General features: G+C 40.1%; 1 protein-coding gene across 1 annotated transcript in view; it reads left to right on the forward strand.

Moving 5' to 3' along the window:
• smc3 (structural maintenance of chromosomes 3) overlaps positions 1-20,279 on the forward strand; it is a 118,006-nt gene that overhangs the window by 14,075 nt on the left and 83,652 nt on the right. Inside the window, exons 3-8 of the mRNA XM_034187548.1 lie at positions 3,956-3,994; positions 4,098-4,165; positions 5,367-5,438; positions 6,853-6,932; positions 7,027-7,105; positions 19,552-19,669. Of these exons, the coding sequence (XP_034043439.1) occupies positions 3,956-3,994; positions 4,098-4,165; positions 5,367-5,438; positions 6,853-6,932; positions 7,027-7,105; positions 19,552-19,669 (456 nt within the window). The remainder of the gene's footprint in view (positions 1-3,955; positions 3,995-4,097; positions 4,166-5,366; positions 5,439-6,852; positions 6,933-7,026; positions 7,106-19,551; positions 19,670-20,279) is intronic.

Raw genomic sequence — 20,279 nt, forward strand, 5'->3', positions numbered from 1 at the left:
TAACCAAAAATTGTACTTTGCTCAAAATAGCAAAGTTTTTACTGACTTTCTTTTTTTTATATAGGCAATGTGTTGCTTCCATTTTAGCTTCTCATCTACGTATAACCCCAGAAATCTAAATTCTGACAATCTTTCAATTTTAATCCCACGAAAAATAAATTCAACAGTATGTCTTTGTCTTTGATTCGTAAATAACATATACTTTGTTTTGCTTAAATTCAATGAAGGTTTGTTCGCATTAAACCATTTTTGAAGTAGGGTCATTTCTTGCTCAACTATATTAAATAATTTATCCAAATTCTTTCCAGAACAGAAGAAATTTGTATCATCTGCAAAAAGTGCAAACCTTAATATTTTTGACACGTCACATAAATCTTTATATACAAAATAAAACCTTTCGGTCCCAAGACAGAACCTGCGGAATTCCACATTGAATCTTTCTACAATTTGATACCTGTACTGCTGTCAGTTTTCTAAGTAACTTGTCATCCATTTTAACACGACCCCTCTGATTCCATACGCCTGTAACTTGGTTAATAAAATTTGATGATCAAGAGTATCAAAGGCCTTTTTTAAGTCGATAAAGACTCCAATTGTATGTTTTTTGTTGTTAAATTCTGTAGCAAGGTCCTCTGTTATTTTCATTAATGCTAAGGCTGTTGATCGATTGCTTCTGAATCCAAACTGACTGTCATGTAACAGGCCATGTTTTTCAATAAAATAATCAAATTTATCTACAAATATTTTTTCCAAAACTTTGGAAAACTGTGAAAGCAAAGATATAGGCCTATAGTTGGTGAGACTGTGACAGTCACCTGACTTAAAAAGGGGTATGATTTTAGCCACCTTCATTTTATTTGGAAAAACACCAGTGTTGGAAGAAAGATTAATGATGAATTTCAGAGGCTTAGCAATGCAATAAACATATCCAAACCATCACAATCACGTGATTTTTTTTTTTTTTTTTTTAATACACTTCATTTTGGAATCAGTGGCAATTATGTCACACTCATCAACTTCGCCAAGATAGGATTTTAAAACTTTGCTTTCAAGTCTCCAGTTCTCCTCAGTATCATTTGCATGAATGGAATTTGCAAGAGATGGACCGACGTTGACAAAATATGAATTAAATTCTTCTGCCATTTCTGCAGCACTTATTTCTTTATTTTGATCATTAAATAAATAAGGTGGATGAGTATGAGACACTTTGTTACCAATTATATCCCTTAACACTTTCCATGTTTCCTTAATATTACTTTTGTTTTCAGATAACAACGATGAATAATAATCTTTTCTTGCATTTCTCAATATTTGTCAACTTATTTTTATACGCCTTATATTGTTTTTCAGCATATTCTGTTTTGAATTTTATGAAATCTCTGTACAATTTGTTCTTTGTTTTACATGCTTTTAAAATCCCCTTTGTTAACCAGGGTTTGCCATCAAATTTATTTTCTTCTTCTAGTATTTTAATTGGACAGTTCTTATCATACAACATTAAGTATCTACTCAAGAATTCATCATATGCCTTATTTGAATTACTTTTACATACCCTGTCCCATTCTTCTTTCATAAGATCTTTCCTAAATCTAATGAGATTTTCCTCAGTCCTAATTCTAATTATTTTGTTACCTTTTTTATGCTCGGTTTTCTTGACCTGGCAGGAATATGCTATAAATACAGGGAGATGATCAGTTGTGTCATTTATTAGAAGACCACTTTTAACTGTATTTTCTATTAGGCCTACATTTAAAAATATATTGTCTATTAATGTAGCACAGCTGGAAGTGACTTGACTCGGCTTTGTGATGGCTGGATAAAGACCTTTACTGTATATGATATCTAGGAAATTTGAACTATTCATATCAGTAGATACATTTAAAAGATTAATATTGAAATCTCCACAAATTATAATTGTTTTATTGTCATTCAGGCAAAATAAAATTTCATCCAATTTATCTGTAAATGTTTTTACACTACAACCAGGAGTTCTGTATATACATGAAACCAAAACATTTTTTTGCTTCTCCATTTCAATCTCAATAGTTAAACATTCCATAGTAAGTCCCTTTGGCTGCTCCCTTGTTTGCACTCGGGGTCGCCACAGCAAATCCAAGTTGGATTTGCATGTTGAATTGGCACAGGTTTTACGCCGGATGTCCTTCCTGACGCAACTCCACATTACATGGAGAAATGTGGCAGGGGTGGGATTTGAACCCCTAGCCTTCTGAACTGAAACCAAGCGCATTAACCACTTGGCCACCACCCCTGCTTAGTTAAACATTCCATCAAATCTTCAATTGCAGTGGTCATGCATTCGACTTTTTTGCGTTTAAAATCACTGCAAACAAATAAGGCAACACCTGGTTGGTCTGGTTTGAGTTTGGTCCTTTCAAGTAGAGACACATCTTCCAGCAGTCTCTGCCTCACTGCAGCAGTGGGGATGCAGGTGAACAACGATGTCACATCAAATGACACCATAGTTTCATCTGCCTCCAGCTGTAGGTCCTTGATCTTGTTCACAAAATCTTGTGTGTTCTCCACATGGTGGTCTGAGTTACCCACTAGAGGAGCACTGCTGTGACTCTTAGTCGGAGGTCCCCAGCTTCTGACTCTGACAAACTGTTATGTTAATGGCTGACTCTACTGCAGTGATGTAACCTACTGTCGGAATATGTTTAGACAGTAACCACACGTTGAGGACAAGGAAGTTAAAATATTAGCCAGAGAGAAGAAATGGTTTGAGAGAGGGGTCAAGGAGGCATTCTTTGTAAAACGTTTGAAACCCAGCCTTAACCGTGGAGGGGGTCTGAGACACCCTGTTTACAATGGGATACTCAGGTCAAAGGAGTTTCAGTCTTTTGTTCATGGTAATGAGTCATTCATGTCATCAAGGGAGCCATCAGAAAGGCATCCATCCCATCATTAGAGGGACAGCTGTCCTGTCATTAGGTGTGCTAACTAGAGCACAATAGTTGCTAATTAGAGCTATTGTTTAGTCACTAGCCTATAGCAGTCTGCCTCTCAGTAGGAGGGGTCTGGTTAGGTTTAAAACTCCAGCTTTTGTTGGCTTCTGTTTTATTCTTCTCTACAAGAGTCAGACAGAAGTCAGACTTCCAGAACAAGAATTTTAGCTGAGGAAGCTTCTGTGATTTGAAGCGAAACGTCCTCGCGTCAAGCAACCCAGTCCAGTCGAAGATTCAAGCTTCTCTTCTTAATCCACAAGCGTATGCCTTAAAATTAGACTGTGTTTGTCAAGGCGAGCTCACGCACCCCATGCTCACTCGGCCATCGGCAATCAACATGGAGAAATTATCATTTTCCCAATAAACACCCTCATAAACAACGGTTGCTCCTGTGTAATGTGAACTGAAGGACCGATAAGGGAATGGTTAAACAAAAAGGCTATTGATGTTGGTGGATAATTTCTTAATGATTCTTTAAAGGAACCGGTTTTCAGTACCCATTCCTAATTGGCTAGGGTTTTTTTCTTGACTTTTTTAGTACTTTCTCTTTCCATCCCTACTCCACAACATGTTTGCATTTGAGCTGATGGCAAAGCCAACCATTGTTGTCTAAACGTTGGCAAAGTATCATTTTCTGCTCACTGCCCGACTCCTTAAATCCAGGCCATGTCAATACAATGGACGTTCCACTGGCCTGCATGAAGCTTTTTGACATTTTTCCTCTCCATTGCAAAACAGTTCAGCGTGATGTCTCATATTTTCCATACAGTTTGCTGGTGCAGGCCGATTATGTCGAAGCCCACTCTACCATTTAATGCAGTATTAACAAAATCCATATCATAGAGCATTATACTGTTCATGGCATCCACCCCTTCATCATATTATAGTGTCTGCCTCAAGAGACAAGTGTTTGGTGGTCTGTCAGAGACACATTATTAATGTGCTGGGAGCCTGGGATATCCTCATTTTGGCTTTTCTGTCTTTTGCAGTTGGAAGAAATGGGTCAGGAAAAAGTAACTTTTTCTATGGTATGTGAAACGTTGTGCCTGTACCCATACAGTAAACAATCATTTTTCCACTGAGAGCACTGATTTTTATTGTTATAACAACATTTCATTTTGATTTCCTTAGCCATCCAGTTTGTACTCAGTGATGAATTCAGCCACCTTCGACCAGAGCAGCGTCTGGCCTTGCTCCATGTAAGTTGTGATGAATGACTCACTCTGGATTCATACATTATTTTGAAAGAATCTCCTAGTTACACTGATGTATGCAAATAAACACATAAAAGTCTGAACAGTGTTAGTTACGAGGTCTGTTAGAAAAGTGTCGGACCTTTTTATTTTTTGCAAAAACCTGATGGATTTTAATCACGTGTGCTTGCATGAGCCAACCTTGAACCTTCGTGCACATGCATGAACTTTTTCACGCCTGTCGATTGCATCATTTTCTGGTAAGCAGCCTTTGTGTGAGGACGTGTGTAGTGTGATTGGCGGATTTTCATTTCAAGGAAAAGGACAGAATGACTGGAGCAGCGCTGCATCAAATTTTGCCAGAAACTGGGCGACAGCCAAGTAGAAACCATTCGGATGATTCAGACGGCTTTCAGTGACTTTTCAGTCGTGTGACTATCTGAGAAATTATGGAAGAGGTGGGCATGTCACAGTATGTCCTGTGAGACTTCAGCACGGAGGCACTTTTGCTGCGCCGTCAGCAGCAGCATGAATTTCACCGCCACTCTTTTCATGGCCAAATCTTCTGTCACAGTGGAATGTACCGAAAAAGAGCTGATGTCCACCTCTTCCGCAATTTCTCGGATAGTCACACGACGGTCCCGCATCACCACAGTGTTCACTTTGAAAATGATCTGGTCATTTCAGCATGTTGCTGGCTGACCGGAGCGTGGCTCGCTCTCCACCATTGCGTGGCTCGCTCTCCACCGTTGTGCGGACGTCTTTAAACCGGTGGTACCACTCCTTAATCTGTGTAATGCTCATAGCATCGTCACCGAAAGCCGTCTGAATCATCCTTATGGTTTCCACCTGGCTGTCGCCCAGTTTCTGGCAAAATTTGATGCGGTGCTGCTCCAGTTGTTCCGTCTTTTTCCTTGAAATGAAAATCCGCCGAGCGCACAACACGTCCCACACAAAGGCTGCTTACCAGAAAATGACGCAATCGACAGGTGTGGAAAAAGTTCACGCATGCGCACGAAGGTTCAAGGTTTGCTCATGCAAGCACACGATTCAAATCCATCAGGTTTTTGCAAAAAATAAAAAGGTCTGATACTTTTCTAACAGACCTCGTACTTGTTAAATTGTAATGATTGTTTTTCAGAAATATCAAAATAACATTGAAGATGAAGTCATTTATTGTGCTGTATTTTTCTTCTCATCATGATAGGAAGGAACTGGTCCTCGTGTTATTTCAGCATTTGTGGAGATTATTTTTGACAATTCTGACAACAGACTACCGGTAGGGATGCTAAACTTTTTATATTATTTCTTTATGTATATTATAGTTGTATACAACTGTCAGCTTTTTTTTAAACAGAATTTCAAAACCCTTTGTCACTCACAACCAGCACAAAACCAGGCCGAAAAGTAAGGGGAGGGGGGAACCATAGAAAAGTGGGCCAATACCAGAACTCTAATTACATAAACATAAGAAAGGAAACGTTGAAAGCTCTGACATATGGATTGCTTTGTACTTGTGCATCGGCTCATCCCCACTTCAGGCAGAATTTCACGCAGAAAGCCCTGATTCCTAAATTCATGGGCAACAGCTCTGGTAGACACTCCTGCAGTCAGCATGCCAAATGTACACTGTACACTCCCTCAAAACTTGCAACATCTGTGGCATTGAAAACTGATCATTTTAGAGTGGCCTTTTATTCTGGCCAGCCTAAGGCACACCTGTGCAATAATCATGCTGTCCAATCAGTATCTTGATATGCCACACCTGTGAGGTGGGATGGATTATCTCGGCAAAGGAGAACACAGATTTAGACAAAATTGTCAACAATAAATGAGAGAAATAGGTCTTTTGTGTATATAGAAAATGTTTTTGATCTTTGAGTTCAGTTCATGAAAAATGGGAGCAAAAACAAAAGTGTTGCATATATATTTTTATTCAGTGTAGATGCTCAAAGTGCCACTCTTTCTCCCTCTCTCTCATTCATACACACACTGATATCAGCCTGCTGCCACACAAGGTGCTCAACTGCACACCATGAGCAACTTGGGGATTAAGGACCTTACCCAGTTAAATTTGTGATTCCCACCTGGCCTGAAGGGGAAATAGAACAGAGTATCCTCTAGTCACAACCCCATGTCTTTAACCTCTAGACCATTACCTCCCCAAATTTCCAGAAGAAATATGGGTGTTCTTTTGTGCCAAGGCCGAGAAACCTACCAGAAATTACATTGGTGTTGCTAATGTTCACAAGACGAGGTATTTCATTTCCAAGGCCACTCTGAATATTGGCTAGAAAAGTTGTAGTGCATTGCTTTGTGGCCAATTTGGGCTGTATAGTGGCTGTGACATGATGTAGAATATAAATTCTTGTTTTAAGTATGTACTGTTTCAGTTATACCAGTGCATGTTTGCTTTGGAAGATTGCTGTGGAGCTCCATTCACTAACGCCTTCTACTGAGAATACTGACCTAAAACGTGTAGTACAGTCTTGACTTGCTCCCCGATGAGCATGCCTGGTCTGCCAATTTTCCAATATGAAAGTCTATTTTCTAAAAGTTTCAGTGTCATAGGATTATAAGGTGAAACCTGGTGTACCTTGTCCTAGTGTTTTAAACAAACAGTAGATTACTTTTTCATTAAGCTGTGTTACAGTGTGCACCTTTTTTCTCATGACAAATGCCTCATTATTCAGATTGACAAAGAAGAAGTCTCTCTTCGCCGTGTCATTGGTGCAAAGAAGGACCAGTACTTCTTAGATAAGAAGATGGTGACGTAAGTGTTGGTGTTCACGTCATTGTATAATCACTTGAAGTATCAACTCTGAAGTTAACGGATCATGTCTTTGGTGTGTCTGGGATTGTTACAGTAAGAATGATGTCATGAACCTTCTGGAGAGTGCTGGCTTTTCCCGCAGTAACCCCTACTACATCGTCAAGCAGGGAAAGGTGAGAAAGGAGCAGTTGTCAGGTTGCACACTTGTATAATGTAGCTTTAATGAATTCTTTGTAAGTGTCGGATCAAACTTTGCTGAAAAAAATCCCTGATCCATTGTTCTCCGAGGCTTGGAATGATAAGATCATTGACAGGAATCCAAGCTCAATGTTCCTTACACCAGTGGAACAAAAAGAAATAATAAATATTTTTTAATAATAGATATTTTGTTTAAAGAATTATTGCACACTTTCTGTAAATCCTTTAAAGTTAATTTCACTTCTCAAATATCGCTTGTTTGTCTGCTGTATGATATATTTAACTGAAATTGCTGATCCAAACGACCAATGATTTATAAATTAAAATCATGGAAATCATCAGGGGTGCCCAAACCTTTACATACAACTGTATCTGTAACTTATCATTCCAAACCAGTAAATTTTCAAACAAAATGAAAATGGCAAAAGTTGTGCTACTGTATAAAACTGGGGACCACTTCCCAAATTGCATGCCTGTTTCTTTACTTCCACATTTCTCTAAAATTGTAGAAAAACCTTTCAGTAACAGATTAGACAAAGTCATAGTAAAACATAAACTAATTTCAAATGGTCAATATGGATTCAGATCAAACAGCTCAACTACAATGGCAATAATTGAATCAATTGAGGAAGTCACAAGCGCAATAGATAACAAACAGTATGCAGTGGGAGTCTTCATTGATCTCAAAAAAGCTTTTGACACAATCAATCATAATATATTATCAGTAAATTGGAATGATATGGTATTCGGGGGGGGGGGGGTAGTATTGCGTTGGGTGAGAAGTTATCTTGGAAGCAGGAAACAGTTTGTGAAGATGGGAGAGTATATATAATCATGCTTGCACATTGCTTGTAGTGTCCTTAGGGGGACAGTACCGGGTCCCAAACTGTTTATTCTTTACATAAATTATATTTCTAAGATATCAAAAACATTAAAACTAACATTGTTTGCTGATGACACAAACAATTTTGTTCTGGGGGGAATTTAAAGGAACTACTAGTGACAATCACTGTAAAAATGTACATATTAAAGAGGTGGTTTGATAGGAACAAAATTGTCATTAAACTTTATCTTTTATTCTTTTACTTCTGTTTTAATTATGTATTTGAATTTTTTTATTTGAATTTTTTTTATGTTGAACTGTTCTGTGTGAGGCACCTTGACGCAGCTTTTGTCGTAATTTGGCGCTTTATAAGCCGATTAAATTGAAATTGAACAACATTTTATTGAGTCTTAAAGCAAATAAATATGAAATTGGTCACTGGATCCTTAAACTTTGGACATAATAAACTCTACATGGGAGATCCTTAAACTTTGGACATAATAAACTCTACATGGGAGATCCATGATCTCTGGACATAAATAGAAATAAACAATCTGTAGTTATTGTCAAAAGCATTTCCTTTCAGACATTTGAATGTCTTTCCATACATCTGAGCTGAGCTCTTGCAGCTGTGCTGCGCTGCACGTCAGGATGTAATTTATAAAGAATGCAGGACATCTCCTTTTAGGAGGAAAAAAAAACGTTTTAGTCGAGTTACGCTGTTATAATGCTGGTGAGAACCCTGACTGATGATAAAAAGACTTAGGACAAGGGGTAGGATTGAATAAGCATGTGCTTCTTCCTACTCCCTTTCGGATATGTTATGTTGACATTGTTCTTTTGTTTTGTCTTTTTTTTTATTATTTGTTGCTTTTCTGTATTTCTTGTTCTTCATTTGTTTTGTTTTTCATGTCTGAAATAAAACTTTCATTCATTCACAATGTTTATCAAAGTTAAAGGAAATGTTGCATAGAAATCATAAAAACCTAGATTTAGGTTGTTAGTAACCGTCCGACGATACACCGCGATTACTTAGTGCACTTCCGTGACCGGTCTCAAAGTATACGACATTCGAAACAAACAGCTACGGAGACTGCCTAAAACAAAGTACTTGTGAGTACTCGTGTTTCCGACAGTGTTTACATAGTTTTGAGGAAATCTTCCAGAGCACCGTTGAATGGAATGTAGCTGCTGACGTTAAGAACAGAGCCACCGATTAATTGCAAAGTTTACATAAGTGTGATGTTGTGTTATGATGATGTGTTTTTAAGTGATAACTGTTCATTTTGATACAGTCACAGTAAAAGCAGCAGCCCCCCTCCACTATGAGAAGATGGCATATGTGTGCACGTCCATCATGAACACAGCCTGTTAAAAACAGTCTCTGCTACAGGCTCAGCTTTGTGCACGCTTATAAACAGTGGAGCGTTCTGCGTGCACGTTCACGGGAGCTACAACAAAGATAAACAGCGTGCTGCTCTGGTACAGGGAACAGACTCTGCACACATCGAGGTCCAAAATCTGACAGACTCTCTCAAAGTAAAATGAACAAAGCCTGCCAGCTTCACTGAGGAGAATAAAATACAAAAGGAAAAAACTGAACAGGGCACTCACATACTTGTAGATTGATTTCCAAGACTAACAATGTAAACTTAAAGTGGATATGACACCTAAAAAATACATGCCGCCGCCGTGTTTACATGCCGCTGCCATGTTTACTACGCAGGTTCCTTGACCATTTCAAGATTATTGTGAACATATTATTTGGGGTTGACATTTTATGTGTTCCTGTGATCGGTGCGAGAACATGGAGACGGTAGAGGAAAGTGTCTGCTGTCGGGAGCAAATGTGGGTGTGCGAGCAGAGCAAGCGGCAGCCGGACATTGCGTGCATCACACAACACCGCGGCTTTTGATCAATCTGCCTGGACTTGAAAAGGCTAAAACCTTTCGCCCTTGTGTTTGTGCAATATGCTGCGACTCACTGGTCAGGCATATCGACAAACAAGTCCCTGAGAGCTGTGTTTAATCACAGTTTCTGCTGCTAAAAAAAAAGTGTAAACAACGGCCGCCAGGCGTGCAAGCCGATACGTTCTACATGTAGTGACGTATTTTAGGCTTGGTGCTCAGCGGGAAGCTGGTCACGGGGCGTGCACATTTTTCAGTGGCGGGACGTTCAAATGTTATATATAATGGGAGAACTGCGTCCATTTTCCCAAAACGCTTAGGTTGACCGAATTGTCTTATCCACTTTAACACTATTAAAGAAGCCATCACACACAATTGCCAGCCAGACAGTATTGTCCAGGTCCACAGCATCAAAGCGGTCCCAACTGGCACCGTTGCACATGGAGGGCGCGTGATCACTAGCCAGAGTATCGTGTCCAGCTGTATGCCTGTGGACAGATGTCCTCCATGGTTCCTCTGTGTTTAAGCCTACCTCTGTGCACAGGGCTGACCATGGTTGTCAGCTAGGCATGGGCTGGTATGAGATTTGGATGGAATGATCACCGTGGGCAAAAATACCACAGTTTCACAGTATTATGTATAGCTTTAAAATGTGCTTTAACAATATTATAGCTATTTGCAAATGAAGCGCATGTAATTCAGGCGCACTAATTGACGCAATGTCTACCACTATGAGCACTATACCACTGATAACTTTAGAGAAAATACCAAAATGATAGTCTCTCTTTTAGACATGGAGCATCTGCCCCGTGGGAAACATGACTTACTTGCTTAGGGAGAAATGTGGCTGGAATAAGGTCCGGAACTCCGGATGCTCAATACTTGGCCCAGCTTCACCAACAAAGTGCTTGGAATAGATGTATTTGTCCTTCTTGACATGTTTGTGGGAGAAATTTGGTCGACCACAAACATGACTTGAGTCCACCGCTTGCACTTCTCAGTGGTTTCAAAGATGACAAAGTTTACTCCTTCCATGTAATCCTCTGCGGGTATCTTGAATCGCTCCGAGTCCGACATAGGCCATGTCTACGGTGCTTTGTTTCCACTATTTTTGGTTTGAAGGGCTATTCCGTGGAAAATAAAACGAAAAAGCCTGTATCTTTTTCTGTTAAATCATTAGCCAAAGTAATCCCATACAGCTGACTTGGTCTTTTTAAGACGGAGGGAAAATTTCAGTGCAGGCTTTGCCTCCTTCAGCCATGATGCAGAGCTAGCTAATGTTAGCTGCCTGTTTGTAAACAGATACAGAAGTGCACACCAGGGGGAAGGGCAGCAGCGGCCGCCTCCGCTCTGCCTGTCAAGAATTCTCATAACCCGCTTATACCGTAGGGACGGTATAATGGAAAATTTTAGTGGTTTTGATACCATGGCTTTTTCATACAGCGGTATACCGTGAAACCGGTTATGAGATGTTTCCCTATTTTGGTCCTGATTTAGACGAAAAAGGATATTCCCAGCTGGTACCCACTGACACCATGAGCCATAGCTGCTGGACTCTCTCGGCCATTTCCAAAAGCAGCTCTCTCTCCGATCATACCTGCCATTTTGGCGTGCTCCCACAGCAGCTCCGCCATCACTTCCTCACAAAGGTCTCTCATAATTCTGGCACATTAGGTAGAAAGTCCATTATCTCCTGGAAATAATGTATTCCAACATTTTTCCAATGTAAGAAAAGCATTTGTATGTTCAGGCAGCCTATAAAAACAGCGTAGTGGAGATGTTCCACATGCACATTCAGGGTGGCAGTAAAATAGACACAGTGCTGCTGTGACACAGCAGAGTCAGCACACGTTAGGATCCAAAATCCGACAGACTCAAAAAATGAAGAGTTTGGGGGTGAAGTGTGTCGTCTCCTCTCTGTACATCCTATGTCAATCTGAGCCATCACTTTCAAATGAAAACTTTATCGGGCATAGCAGCGTTCATTTCACTCTGTCAGCCATCGGAATGTTTCTGCATCTACTAAAATGTATGTCACATGCCGAGAAATGGCGAGAAATGCAGAATAAGATGTTTTCTGGAAATGCACCTGCTGACTCGCCAAGCTAGAGGGATAATTACCAATAAAATACATCAGCGGCCACTAATTATTTCCGCATGTGTCCGGATAGACTTACAGTCATGAATACTAGGGTTATGACTACAAAACGTTTTCAAAACTTTCATTTTCCTGATGTTGCATTTGATGAACTTTTACCCATAGATCACTTTTTTGAAGTTTATTTCATTGGATCATGAAAAACCTCCTGCACCTAGCACCACATCACTTTTAAAAATACACGGGTTTACACAATACTACTTAAAAATAACGTAACAAGAAAAGAATTAGCAAGTATCAAGAAATAACAAGAAAATATATACAAATAAATGTTGCTAAAATATATTATTAAACAATAATTAAAAGAAATGAAGGTAAAATAGATGATGGGGGAGGTGATGGTCTAGTGGTTAAGGTGTTGGGCTTGAGTCCAGAAGATCATGGTTTCAAATCCCCAGTTGACTGGAAAAGGGCCCTTGGGCAAGGCCTTTAATCCCCTATTGCTCCCTGTGTGTAGTGAGCGCCTTGTATGGTAGCGCCCTGACATTGGGGTGAATGTGAGGCATAATTGTAAAGTGCTTTGAGCGTCTGATGCAGATGGAAATGCGCTATATAAATGCAGTCCATTTACCATTTATATAAATGCAGTCCATTTATAGATAAACATGAACATTAGGGTGGTTCAAAAAAATAGAAGTTGGAAATTCATTACTCTCACCCCTTCATTTTATGATGCTTTGGGGAAAAAAGAAAGCCTGCCAGATATTTTTGTCATACATTAATATTTAGAGGTAGCACATCATAGCTGAAGGTTGTAAATATATCAGTTATCGCTGCCCGAGTGCCCGTGCAATAGGTTATCCATTATCCAGTATCTAATCACATCACTTATAAAGAGGATAGAAGTTAACCACCTGAGTGTAACTAAAGTATAATTTTATATTCAATTTAAAACTATACCTGGGTTTAAATGTTTCTCACAAACAACATACTTTCAAAAATGTTATTTTAGGCTACAAGCTGAAAATTTTGCTTCAATTCACAGCTTCTTTTCTTTCAGATCTTTGGTGATGGTGAATCTAACATGAGATAAATGTAAAAAGAGACACTTGCTGACTTAACATGCTTAACCATTAACTGGAAACTTCAGTAAAACATGTCTGCTACTAGAAGTAGAACATTTGTATACCTTATTGGTTCCACCGACTGAAATAAAGGGAAACAAATTGCCCTCAAATGGGCAAATACTCAAGGTATTTTTCTTCAAACACACTGATTTGAAGAAAACTGTCCATGATGCTGCTGTGACCTCTATAGACATGGCAATTCCTTTTTGGGAGAGAGCTAGAATCCCACTGAGGGCAAAGCAGCATCTGATCACAAAGTTAGAAAAGGTGTTCGGAAAATGGAAAACATTGAAAAAGACCAAGAATCGCAATACAGACAAGCAGAAAAAAGATAAAACAGTGTTTTGTGAATCTTTGGAGGACTTGTTTGACATGGCACATCAGGATGTCCTAACAATGATAAAGTTTGAAGATGACAGACAGTTCCTACTTGCTCAGCGAGAGAAAGGTAGAAGGGGATGCATGGCAGGCATAGATAAAATACAAACTGCCAAAGAACAAAGAGCAGAAAAAAGGAAAGCTGCAGAAGCAAAATACAAAGAGAAACCGGAGGAGCCTGGACCATCTAATGTCTCACTACCTGACACTGTCTCCAGCCAGAGTGAAGAGAACACAGAAAGTCCAGATGAAGAATTTGTTATGCCAGTGCCACAAAAAGCCAGTAAAATGAAAGCTGTTGTAACACCAGGACTTGCAGCAGCATTGGATAGGACCAAAACAACAGACAGAAGTGCCACCTATATTCTGACTGAAACGGCAGCAAGTCTTGGTCATGATGCAAGCAACTTAAATATCATTATCATGTAAAGGATGTTCTCTTATGTTACACAGCTCTATAATTGGTTCTTGTGCTGATTCATACATTTTTGAATATTAAGTACTGCAAGGCATAAAGAATATTATTGTTTGGAGCTAGATCAAAATATATGTGGAAATATATAAAGCATAGACTTATTTAAATTTATCAATAATGAAACAGTATTTCATCAATAAAATTAAAATGCAATGTTTGATTGTTACAAAATCTTCGCTACCCCAGTATGTAGGTATTGTAGGAGCATGATACATGTACGAGAAGAACTGCATCTCACAATTCATGTTTTAGTGTTAACTATTTTATGGGATATGAAAAGATTTGATTTTCCAATGTATTGCCATAATTTCTGTCCTGACATATCAATATTAAACTGACAGAAATAATTTGGAAATATCTGGAAATGACCATGCTATATGACAAAGTTATTGCCAGCAAAATCTTTAAGGCCTGTGTGCTACCAGTAAAAATTATTAGAGTTTTATGAAATTGTACATGATGTGTTTTTATGTTAGGTACAACAAATTTAGAGGGTGAGACTTGAAGTTTTTTGAAAAAAAACATTTTGACCATTTTTATGGACCACCCTATTGAACATGCCACTCAACAAAGTCTGCTGCCAAACTGGTGTCTAAACACTCTTTGTCAACCAGAAAAGCGCCACAGGTGCTTCAAAGTCTGGCTGAAGATGGAGTTAGTGTCCCAACACCATCACAGTCTGTTGTCTGGCGTCGAACAATCAGAGATGCAGAACAAGTTAAGAACCGCCTCATGGAACTGATCTCTGAAGAGAAATTTTGTTTGCATTTTGATGGTAAGAAAATTGACAATAAGAAGTACCAAGTTGTGTACTTGGAAAATGACAGAAGAACATTACAACTTGGCATTTTGGCTTGTGACAGTAGAACCACTGCAGGCATCTATATACCAAGATAGGACCTGCTTGATGGGTACAATGCATGGAACAGTATTCAGATGATCATCTCATAGATGGCCATCTATTGACTCTACTCTACTGCCTCTACTGGTGGTTGGCTCTCACTGCGGTATTGTATCACTTCCTGTTCCGGAGCACAGCGGTGTTTTGCTGTATCTGTTAGCTGTTTAATCTGCGCAGTTAGATTGATCTAGTTAACTAGATAACGATTTGTTTCACAGTGTAATCTTCACGTGCCTTAACTAAAGCACTCCCTCTGCTCAATCACCTCTAAATTATTTACACATTAGTCACTTTGTGTGTTTTTAGGAATCCGCTAGGTTAGCGCAGCTACTAGCTCTTAGCTGGTTTAGCATGGCGGCTTCTCCTGTCTCTCCCGCACTTTTCTGCTCTGGGTGTGAAATGTTTAGTTATTCCTCGGCCTCCTTTAGCAGTAATGATACTTGTAATAAGTGTAGCTTATTCGTAGCTTTGGAGGCCAGGCTGGGCGAATTGGAGACTCAGCTCCGCACATTGGAAAATCCTACAGCTAGCCAGGCCCCTGTATCGGTGCGGACCAAGGTAGCTTAGCCGCCGTTAGTTCCCCTCCAGCAGATCCCGAGCAGCCGGGAAAGCAGGCCGACTGGGTGACTGTAAGGAGGAAGCGTAGTCCTAAACAGAAGCCCCGTGTACACCGCCAATCCGTTGACATCTCTAACCGTTTTTCCCCACTCGGCGACACACCCGCCGAGGAACAAACTCTGGTTATTTGCGACTCTGTTTTGAGAAATGTGAAGTTAGCGACACCAGCAACCATAGTCAAATGTCTTCCGGGGGCCAGAGCAGGCGACATTGAAGGAAATTAGAAACTGCTGGCTAAGGCTAAGCGTAAATTTAGTAAGATTGTAATTCACGTTGGCAGTAATGACACCCGGTTACGCCAATCGGAGGTCACTAAAATTAATATTGAATCTGTGAGTAACTTTGCAAAAACGTCGGACTCTGTAGTTTTCTCTGGGCCCCTCCCGAATCGGACCGGGAGTGACATGTTTAGCCGCATGTTCTCCTTGAATTGCTGGCTGTCTGAGTGGTGTCCAAAAAATGAGGTGGGCTTCATAGATAATTGGCAAAGCGTCTGGGGAAAACCTGGTCTTGTTAGGAGAGACGGCATCCATCCCACTTTGGATGGAGCAGCTCTCATTTCTACAAATCTGGCCAATTTTCTTAAATCCTCCAAACCGTGACTATCCAGGGTTGGGACCAGGAAGCAGAGTTGTAGTCTTACACACCTCTCTGCAGCTTCTCTCCCCCGGCCATCCCCTCATTACCCCATCCCCGTAGAGACGGTGCCTGCTCCCAGACCACCAATAACCAGCAAAAATCTATTTAAGCATAAAAATTCAAAAAGAAAAAAATAATATAGCACCTTCAACTGCACCACAGACTAAAACAGTTAAATGTGGTCTATTAAACATTAGATCGCTCTCTTCTAAGTCCTTGTTAGTAAATGATATAATAATTGATCAACATATTGATTTATTCTGCCTTACAGAAACCTGGTTACAGCAGGATGAATACGTTAGTTTAAATGAGTCAACACCCCCGAGTCACACTAACTGCCAGAATGCTCGTAGCACGGGCCGAGGGGGAGGATTAGCAGCAATCTTCCACTCCAGCTTATTAATTAATCAAAAACCCAGACAGAGCTTTAATTCATTTGAAAGCTTGGCTCTTAGTCTTGTCCATCCAGATTGGAAGTCCCAAAAACAAGTTTTATTTGTTGTTATCTATCGTCGACCTGGTCGTTACTGTGAGTTTCTCTGTGAATTTTCGGACCTTTTGTCTGACTTAGTGCTTAGCTCAGATAAGATAATTCTAGTGGGCGATTTTAACATCCACACAGATGCTGAGAATGACAGCCTCAACACTGCATTTAATCTATATTTAGACTTGATTGGCTTTGCTCAAAATGTAAATGAGTCCACCCACCACTTTAATCATACTTTAGATCTTGTTCTGACTTTTGTTATGGAAATTGAAGACTTGGTTAGACTCTTTCTCTCCGATTGTTCTGTCTGAGTTATTTTCATTAGTTTCTTCCTCCAAACCATCAACATGTCTATTAGACCCCATTCCTACCAGGCTGCTCAAGGAAGCCCTACCATTAATTAATGCTTCGATCTTAAATATGATCAATCTATCTTTATTAGTTGGCTATGTACCACAGGCTTTTAAGGTGGCAGTAATTAAACCATTACTTAAAAAGCCATCACTTGACCCAGCTATCTTAGCTAATTATAGGCCAATTTCCAACCTTCCTTTTCTCTCAAAAATTCTTGAAAGGGTAGTTGTGAAACAGCTCACTGATCATCTGCAGAGGAATGGTCTATTTGAAGAGTTTCAGTCAGGTTTTAGAATTCATCATAGTACAGAAACAGCATTAGTGAAGGTTACAAATGATCTTGTTATGGCCTCAGACAGTGGACTCATCTCTGTGCTCGTTCTGTTAGACCTCAGTGCTGCTTTTGATACTGTTGACCATAAAATTTTATTACAGAGATTAGACCATGCCATAGGTATTAAAGGCACTGCGCTGCTGTGGTTTGAATCATATTTATCTAATAGATTACAATTTGTTCATGTAAATGGGGAATCTTCTTCACAGACTAAGGTTAATTATGGAGTTCCACAAGGTTCTGTGCTAGGACCAATTTTATTCACTTTATACATGGCTCTAGGCTGGACTATTGTAATTCATTATTATCAGGTTGTCCTAAAAGTTCCCTGAAAAGCCTTCAGTTAATTCAGAATGCTGCAGCTAGAGTGCTGACAGGGATTAGAAGGAGAGAGCATATCTCACCCATATTGGCCTCTCTTCATTGGCTTCCTGTTAATTCTAGAATAGAATTTAAAATTCTTCTTCTTACTTATAAGGTTTTGAATAATCAGGTCCCATCTTATCTTAGGGACCTCATAGTACCATATCACCCCAATAGAGCGCTTCGCTCTCAGACTGCAGGCTTACTTGTAGTTCCTAGGGTTTGTAAGAGTAGAATGGGAGGCAGAGCCTTCAGCTTTCAGGCTCCTCTCCTCTGGAACCAGCTCCCAATTCGGATCAGGGAGACAGACACCCTCTCTACTTTTAAGATTAGGCTTAAAACTTTCCTTTTTGCTAAAGCTTATAGTTAGGGCTGGATCAGGTGACCCTGAACCATCCCTTAGTTATGCTGCTATAGACTTAGACTGCTGGGGGGTTCCCATGATGCACTGAGTGTTTCTTTCTCTTTTTGCTCTGTATGCACCACTCTGCATTTAATCATTAGTGGTTGATCTCTGCTCCCCTCCACAGCATGTTTTTTTCCTGGTTCTCTCCCTCAGCCCCAACCAGTCCCAGCAGGAGACTGCCCCTTTCTGAGCCTGGTTCTGCTGGAGGTTTCTTCCTGTTAACAGGGAGTTTTTCCTTCCCACTGTCGCCAAGTGCTTGCTCACAGGGGGTCGTTTTGACCGTTGGGGTTTTTCCGTAATTATTGTATGGCTTTGCCTTACAATATAAAGCGCCTTAGGGCAACTGTTTGTTGTGATTTGGCGCTATATAAATAAAATTGATTTGATTTTATTTGATCTCTGACACAACAGCAGTCAATACTGGTCACAAAAATTGTGTTGTAGCCAGGCTGCAGAGAACATTTCGACACAAGGGATTCGCTGAACCTCAATACATCGGCTGCCAGCACCACATTCTTGATTTTGTTCTGCGACATGTGTTGGACTTCTTTTTTCCTATACGGTCACTGTCACCTAACATTAACTACGAGTTTATTGATGAGATTTTGGAACAGTATGATGATTTGCAAAATGCACACATGGGCACAGAAGTGATACCAGAATATGAGAACCTTGGCTGGAGACATGATTTTAAATTCCTTTTTGAGCTTTGTGAAGCATACAAGTTTTACAAAATGGAGGAAAAATGGCCTCACATCAAATGGCACAAGCTGCCATCACTTCACAGTGCCAGGTGGAACTCACAAGGAATTTTAGCACTTATTGCATTTTTCCTTCTTGCAAAGTGGCGAGAACAGCTGAGGGTAACTTGCGATTTCATTGCAACTACATGGTCGCGAGCCTTGTTTTCTAACCAACACTATTCAGAGACAGATTATGAAGTCCTGCTGTCAGCAATATCCAAACTTAAGTGTCCCAAAGCTGTGAAATGCTTCTCTACTCATAGTAGCTGAGGGAGCTGTAAGGTTGATGGAGGTTTGTTCTACTTGCAAAACAGACAAATACCTTAGCAGCAAATTTATTAACACTAATACACAAATCTGAAACACTATTAAAAACACGACAAATGCTGTATGTACTCATTTTCATGTATTCCTCATGTGTATTGTATGTAAAACTGACATGTTATAATAAATAGTGTTTGAGCCGCTAAGTGTTTTAATGTGAAATATGAGACTGTCTTAGGTGCGGGAGGTTTTTTCAAGGTCTGGCAAAACCAAAGTCATTTTTGTGAGTTTTAGGTAAAAGTTCATTATTTATAACCCCAGGCTAATAAATTTGAGATTTGTCATAACCCTAATGAATACTTTAATGTTGCGTTGCGAACCAGGATGTTAAATAACGTTTAACATGTCCTTTAAGTCTGCTGAATCTAAATGTAATTTTTCAGGCAAAAATTTCTAATGGGTACACTCCATCATGAAATATCTCGTTTTTCTTATTTCCTGCAGATCAACCAGATGGCCACAGCACCTGACTCCCAGCGTTTGAAGCTGCTGAGAGAGGTGGCAGGGACGCGTGTGTACGATGAGCGCAAAGAGGAGAGCATTTCTCTCATGAAAGAGACTGGTAAGAGCTTCTCAGCATGATCGATTTATGGCCAGTGTTTGAGTCATTTGTAGTGAACAGTGCATACCACACAGTATTGGGGGGGGGGGGGGGGGAGTGATGGTCTAGTGGTTAAGCGTTGGGCTGGGCTTGAGACCAGAGGATCCTCGGTTCAAATCCCAGCCTGACCAGAAAATCACTAAGGGCCGTTGGGCAAGGTCCTTAATCACCTAGTTGCTCCCGGTGTGTAGTGAGTACTGTTCATGGCAGCAGCCTGGCATCGGGGTGAATGTGAGGCATTGATGTGTAAAGCGCTTCGAGCGTCTGATGTAGATGGAAAAGCACTATATAAATGCAGTCCATTTACATTTACAGTAATGTCCATAGGTTGTTATGGAAAATGTTGTGTTGATCTTAATGTTGTAAGGGACAAAGTAAGCACATTAATCAAATAGTGAACATCTACACCAGGGCCAATAGGGCACCGCAGTCTCATTTGAATCCTGCGTGATATCGTGGGATTTGACCACTTGAGGGGACAGAAGCTCCAGTTGCGCAATATACACAGCATAACTTCACACAGATAAATGGTGTACTTTTGTTTTCGGCTGCAATCACCGAAACAGTTGCG

Source organism: Thalassophryne amazonica, chromosome 15 (assembly GCF_902500255.1).
Source record: "Thalassophryne amazonica chromosome 15, fThaAma1.1, whole genome shotgun sequence".
Lineage (NCBI taxonomy): Eukaryota > Metazoa > Chordata > Actinopteri > Batrachoidiformes > Batrachoididae > Thalassophryne > Thalassophryne amazonica.